The 7,837-nt window shown below is 29.6% G+C and overlaps 1 protein-coding gene across 1 annotated transcript; it reads right to left on the bottom strand.

Moving 5' to 3' along the window:
• Positions 1-2,862: 2,862 nt before the first annotated feature.
• On the bottom strand, positions 2,863-4,533 carry LOC119683700 (probable cytochrome P450 6a13). Its single transcript, XM_038097506.1, has 2 exons — positions 3,442-4,533; positions 2,863-3,368 (listed from the first exon to the last, which is right to left on the bottom strand). The coding sequence occupies exons 1-2, from the start codon at positions 4,520-4,522 to the stop codon at positions 2,953-2,955; spliced, it is 1,497 nt and encodes a 498-aa protein (XP_037953434.1). The 5' UTR covers positions 4,523-4,533; the 3' UTR covers positions 2,863-2,952.
• Positions 4,534-7,837: the final 3,304 nt, after the last annotated feature.

Here is a 7,837-nt window from a genome sequence, read left to right as displayed (position 1 = left end):
GTTTCTCGATCAATGCATGGTTCAAATTTATCATTTGTTGTTCATAGCGACCAGCATTGACGGCATTTTGTTGCTGCATTTGCATTTTGCTTATTTTATTTTCGTAGTCAAAAATAATTGCTTGAATATAGCCACAGCATTTCAAACCTGGGATAGAATACGACATTCGCACAAATTCCCGTTACATGATGTATTTGGCACGGTTTCCATGGTTGCCATGCAATATAATAACTTGACAAATTAATTTGAATAAATTTCAATTCAAAATTTACATTTACAATTTAAATTATGTAATAATAATTTAAAACAAATAAATAATATAAAAATGAAATAAAAAAGATTCGTGAAATTCTTATACAATTAAATGTATAAATGTTAAATGGAATTAAATTGCTTTGTATAAAAATATAACAGCAATTTTCTAAACCGTTTTAATTTAAGTATGCAAAATTAAATTACAAACTAATAAGATGCAATTTAATGCAATTAATTTATTTGCAGGCTTCTAAATGCTTCATTTTAAATAAATATATAATAATAAATTGGTAAAATTATATATCATGAGATATTATTTCTTTCAAATACATATTAAAATTTATAATTTCATTTAAATTAAACATTATTATATAACATAAATGCATTTATTAAAAAAAAATATTTTCAACAATTTTCATGTTTATTTCAATTAACATTTAGAATTTCTATTTTATGTCATTTCTGCTACTTCGCAAAAGTTCGAACAATATACACAAAAACACAAAAATAAACAAAAAGAAAATCAGTATCATTCAAACTGTCGAACAGTTTGAAACGGAAATTATTAAATTTATTATTTAAGTTAAAATTATAACTAATATCGAATGTTTTAATAGCCTATGTTACGCCGAAAAACTATATAAATATGATCTGAGAGTATGATCTGAGAGATTAGTTAAGTCATTAAAAAGTTATTGAGTAACGAACAGACGAACAAACGATTTTATATATGTATAGATATATAGATAGATAGATTTGGTTGCGTTAAGGAAAATCTTCTTTACTGTACCCTTTCAACACATACAAAAATTTACAACAAATTTAATAAAAAAATAAACAAATTTATCATAAAATAAAGAAACTTATGTACTGACTTAATTGACCACCTCAACTCATTACCGGATTTTGGCGTTACGCAGCATTCCTGAACACGCGACTCTGCAGCCTAACTTCTATTTCGAACATCAAGCGTAGTTACTGCTTAATGCCCCGAAGACACCGTCTACCTTTATGCTTTCTTCCTCTAACTTCCGCTTCATTCACTAGTTTTCGGTAGAGCATCTTCATCAATTCTCACGACATGTCCAGGTCACCGAAACCTGACCTATTGTCTCTGAACGATATCGATATCGTGATAAGGATATTGCGAAGAATTTTCTCTTGAGAACTCCCAATGCTTTTTCATCCTTCTGCAATAGTTTATTCTTTTCGGCATCATTCAAAAGCAGAAGTAAGATGGGTGACCTATAGAGCATAAGCTTAGTCAGTCGAGAGAGAACTTTACAGGTGCCCATAGTAGCACCTATTAACAATAGTAATTCATCATCTGATCTACAGAGTCACATCATTGGATCGATATCTAGGCGCTTTCACGATGGATAAAGTGCTCAACAGCTTCAAAAAGATCTTCGCAATTCACTAGCACGACACACATGTCTACTAGTAGCTAACATATACTTCGGTTTATCCTCATTGACCGCTAAGTCATTTTGTGCAGATTCCTTTCCGATAGTAGCAAAGCAGCGCCAACACTACACTTACAACAAATGACTGGATACATTTGTATAATAACACTAGTTTACAGCCAAAAATTTCCAAAGACGAGACTTATATTTCCTATACGGAACTCGAAAATCACAACGATTTTTTTTCCTGTGTACTGTTTTCGAGTTATTTGCAAAAAACTGTTATTTTGACTTTTCTCAAAACATCACCCTACATATGGCCCCGTAACTTTATTTTTGAAGTTACCATAGTACTGCGTGATATATCAAATTAAAGGTAAAACTTGAAACAGAATTTATTTTTTTAAAATTTAAAGTGCAAATCTAAACAGTATTATATAAAATTGTACAAATTTTATTTAAAAATTAAAAATTAATATTATTAAATATTAATATATTGCATTTTATATAAAAGTTTGACGTCGAACGTTCGCTTATTAAACTGCTAATTTTACATATGGTATCACATGATACCATACGATTGTTCTTGGGATTTCCTATGGCTAAGCAGGATAAAGACAAATTCAGTGCAAATTTTAAATGTCTTTCTTGCAGGACTCAATTTTAAATTCAATTACTCGAAATTGGCAAGGGAGTAATGCATATCAACTCTTCTAGCTAGGCACTAAAATATTCAAATAATTTTTTATATCACACTCAATCCAAAAAACATTACCAATGTTTTTCAGATTATCATTGATTATATTTGTTACCAAATATGCTGATGTTGATACAATTAATAAATAAATTCATGATATGCTGAAAAGTAAAATTTTCCATTGCGCATTCTTACTGTCCGATATGCTTTTAGCTTTTGTCGACAACACAATTAATTCGATTTCTGAATTACCACACAAGCGTTTCGACCATTGATAAGGAATACGGATATTCGATATTTCCAAGTATTATAACAGCTTTATGCTAAGCCAAAAATTTATCTAATTAAATAATAACAATTTTATTGTTCTAAATCACTATTCTTTAATTGAAGTATGTATTCCATTTAGTCACTTTAAATAATTTTTAAATTCTTCATTATACAAAGCAATCAACAATTAATTACATTTAAAAATTATTAAAATATTTATTACTTGATGAAGTGTTAAAATTATTTTCAAACACTTTTCCATTCCCAATTTAATCTACTTTACCTATTGTAGTTTGGCCCAACGAATTTTATTCAAATCATCTTTCATAATTTCTCTACTTTCAAATAAACTCCCTTTTCAGGACCTCGAAACACTTTGTACATATTAAACTTCATTGGTATCTGGGTCTTCTGTGAGGGTGAAAATCGAAAATTTTTAAGTAATGAAGATAATCCAATCAAGACCTGAAATTCACCAACTCTAGAACCAATACATGCTCGACCTCCTCTGCCAAACCCCAACCATGCCATTGGATGACGATTTTCGACTTCTGTCTTCGTAAATCGTTCTGGATCAAATTGTTCAGGATTTGAATATTTATCTGGATCATGGTGTATGGCATCCATTGGTATAATTACAGTAGTTCCTTTTTCAATAACATGATTTGTATTAGAAACAATATAGTCTTCTGCGGTTTTGCGGGAAAGAAACGGCACTATTGAATACATACGCATAGTTTCTTATAGCAAATGGAAGAAAGATATTTTGTTAGAATATTTTGATCATTGTATTCGTTATTCTTATCAACTTACCATGCATAACTTGAAGTAGATATTTCATTTCCTTTACTGTTTCATAAGTTAGCTTTCCATCATGCCGAGCAATGGTTTCAGTTATTTCTCTTCTGGCTTTATCCTGTATGTCTTGATTTAATGCCAATTCATATAAGCAAAAACTAAGTGCACTAGCACTTGTTTCATAACCTGCTACAAAGAATACATATGCTTGTGCAGCTATCTCATCGATTGTCAAATTATCTACAGTATTAGGTTTTCTTAACTCCATGAGAATGTTAAGAAAATCTTTTCGTTGTTCACCAGTTCGATCTCGAAATTCCACAGTTTCACGAACAACACGTAAAAAGAATTGAGAAACTTCTTCAATTATATATTTAAATTTTAGCTTTCGAAACAAATTTGGAAATAAAGTCATTAATGCCACAATAGGCATACTGTACCTATAATAGCAAAGCTTTTTAGTGATTGCTATAAATTCACAATTCGGGTTTCTTAAACTATTACATTTTAAACCGAATGCAACACTTCCAGTAACATCAGTTGTGTACCGTACCATAAGATCATCACAATGAACCCCATCATCCATATTCGTTGAACTTAACGTTTCTTCCAAAACATTAACTAACTGATTTGCAATGTCGACTACTGAAGTAAGCATGAATTTAATTTTTCTAGATGTAAAAGCTGGAGTTAATTTCGCTCGCATTCTTTTCCACCGTACACCATCCAAATTTAATAAGTTTGCGGAAACTGGATCATCTTTTTCATTGCAGTAATAACCGTGATCAGTAAAATTTTCAAAATCCTTAACGCATATGTCTTGAATTAAATCAAGATCTAATAACATCATCGCTTTTCGCATATATAAATATATTCCAACGAATCTCCCAGTTCCTTTATATTTCATATAATATTCACGAATAATTTGATATAATGTTTTGGATCGCGTAAACTCCTTGACATTGCCGTAAAAGAGTTCTGGTTTATCATGCAATATACCACGTTTACTAAAATAGGAATTGTTTCTCTTCAATGCCAAGTATATGAGCAGGAAACTTCCGAAAATAAAGTATGCAAGGATTCTTATTAACTCCATGTTGACAGTACTATTTCACACAGATTGCGGGATTGACTGCAAATCAGCAATCCAATAGACTTATATTGTTTCGTATTTTCTTAGTTTTTAAAGAAAAATTACTTGTCGATAATTAAACAAGTTTTTTATGTTGCTCAATTATGTGATTAAGTTCTTATAATAATTGTTAGACTCAAAGTACATATACCATAATTTGAATGTATAATAATATGATAATAATAAAATTTACATATGATTACAAGTATTTGACGGGTCTGTTGAAAGTAGGTATAGGTTCCTCTGTTGAATGTTGAATTCTTGTAATTTAACAGACATCATTTTTATATTACCTACAGCGGTCAAAAATACTACTCGTTTTTTTTGTTGTTTAGATTTTTATCAGCTATAAGACACGAACAATGAGACGCATTTAGTTAAAGATATTCGCAAATATTTTGTTCTTTATTCAAGAACTTTATCTGTGCTTCGTCAACACATTGATATATAAATACCTGATTCTTTAAAATGCATTCATTTGGTGTTCAACTATCGTAATTAACAATAAAAATACAATTAACCACTTAAAATAGAAAAATTAAAAATCACAAATTAAAACTAATTTTTTGGACATATATAACAAAACTAAGAAAACTAAAACAATATGATGATATTGGGCCAAAAATCAGAACGTTCTCTTTTTTCTCTTCATATTTTTCAGTAAATATAAACCAAACGGCTAAGTTTTATTGGTTTTTATCTCTTATCTCTGATCAACTGGTATTTATCCAGTTAATTAGAGTAAAATGTGCTAAAATTATCGGTGTCTCTCTTGTAGTTTACCATTATTTAATATGATGTAAATAACTTCACTCATTAATCTTTTTTGATAATTATTTTCGATTTCAAGCGTTATTACTTCATCAAAGTTTAAATAATATCCACTAGAATGAGAATGTTCAGAAAGAGCTGTTTTTTCCCCATCATCATTACGTTTACATGTATTTTTGTTTTCATCTAATCTTTTTCTTTTTATATTATAAAAGGAGCTCATAAAAAAATTTCAGCCAAATCGGAGATCATGAGATCATTTTTTGCCAAAATCCGTTTATCCGTTTACGGTTTGTAAAGAATGACCCATATAAGTTAAGCATGATTCTTAATCATCGTCAACACTCGATTGCCATATCAGAGGCTTCATTACGTGCATCGCTGGTGACTGATTCTATATGACGGTTGCCAAACCCTGTACAGTGTACATAACTCAAACTTAAAGCCTTGAGGATAAGATTTATGCACTATTCATCTATCACCAAACAGGTGCCAAATAGATATACAGTGTTTATTGCGATTTACGAAAATATTCTTTAAGAACTACACAAGAATATTCTGATTTACAAACAAAGATACCGAATTATTGAAATTGCCTTCAAGCATTCATACTAATGAAAATGTAATGTATAACATTAAACAATATACCGTTATTGCTTAAGTTCTTGAAAGTTCTGGACGCCATATCAAGAAACGACAGACTGTTTTGTGGTGCTTTGATATTCCTCCTAGGCGAATTCAGACAAACATTACGAGTTGTGCCCCAGTTAAAATATGCAGTCAAAATAAGTGTATGTTTAAAATTAACTTTAAAATGATACAGAGTGTAGAAATTTAAATTGACCACAAATAAAAGAGTGCAAATTTCAAATGACTTTCCTACGGGACTCAATGCATATCCACTCTTCTAGGCAGGCACTGAAATATCCAAATAATTTTTGATATCACACTCAATCCAAAAAACAGAAAAAGATCATTCAAAAGATCATTGATTATATTTGTTACCAAATATGCTGATGTTGATACAATTAACTAATAAAATTCATGATATGCTGGATAGTAAAATGTTTTCAATTAACTTCAAAGATACCGTAATCGACGAAAATGAAAGTTTGAATTAAGTTTGAACTATCGCATCTTATTTTGCATCTTAATATTTTTCTCACCAATCATTATATTGACTACGTATCAAGACACACATCCATTCGGTAATACAATCAAATTAGTATTCAAGAAGGTGAGTATACGTTATATCGCTTGAAATACCCATTGACAGATGCCTCCATTGCACTTCTAAATCTCAATCTGAATGACATTTGCCAAACAGTGAGAATTTGGAGTGTAAACGTAGAGAATACAAGTTTTTTCATAGAAAATTATATAAAGCACGCTTAAGTATTGCAAAGCCGCAATATTTATTTTAGAAAACGTAGAAACTTAAAAATAGGCGAAACTAAATACACAATCTTCACATTATCTAAATCAATGTTTTTATATTTCATTTTTCTCTATTGCACCGTTTTGCACCCCGACATCAAACTAGTCCGAAGCTCAAAATCGAACGTGGGGTCAAATCATACAATGTCGTAAAGTACACACATTATTACAGAAGTATAAGTTTTAAATATAGGTATAGGTATAGGATATATAGTAAGATTAGAGCTTTTATACACCCCCGTAAGATAGATCGCCTACTAATGTATCATCGAAATTTTTTTATATTTATATGAAAAGAAGCATAAACATTGCTTTTAAAATTTGCATTTGATTAAGTAATGTATAGGCGTATATAATTTTTATATATGCATCAATATAAACAAAATGTGATCATTTGTATTGAATGAAAATTTTGTAGATTGTTATAAATTGTATTGATTTCAAAATGAACTTAGCAACCCATTTGCCGTTGTTCATTCTCTCATATTCCTTCTACCTGATTTATCCCAGAAAAAAGACACATTAACAGTTTTTAACAATTATATTATTAACAACCATCGCTACAAGTCCATAAATACCCGTAGATAAAAACAAATTTACATGCAATCATGCACTCATCAAAAATTCATTACGTAATGGATATATAAAACAGTCTCATGAGCACCTTTCACTTGGCGATCTTTTGTAATAGCCGACCATCCATAGATGGACATTTATTAATTGTCTTACTTTCAAATCCATTCGCGAAAATATATTCTCAATTATTTCATCTACCAGGTTAGTAAACAATGTCACTATTAAAGACATAAATTTCATACACTAATGTATAACAGCTATACATTACAAATATACAAATATAGTTCTTTGGTAAAATGTTTTCAATAGTACAATCGATAGTTTCCACTAGTATAATAAATTACTGATTTAACTTTGATCAATATATGTCTAAAATAATAAAAATAGACACATGAAAATGAAACAAAGTATTTGTAAATAAATAAAATATAATATAGAAAGAAGATAATAGATAATAAAAAACAATTTTAATTAAAACAAAGTGATGATAATTGG

Source organism: Teleopsis dalmanni, chromosome 2, assembly GCF_002237135.1.
Source record: "Teleopsis dalmanni isolate 2A chromosome 2, ASM223713v2, whole genome shotgun sequence".
In the NCBI taxonomy this organism is placed as follows: Eukaryota; Metazoa; Arthropoda; class Insecta; order Diptera; family Diopsidae; genus Teleopsis; species Teleopsis dalmanni.
The sequence above is the reverse complement of the archived record's forward strand: the minus strand, read 5'-3'. Positions and strand labels throughout refer to the sequence as shown.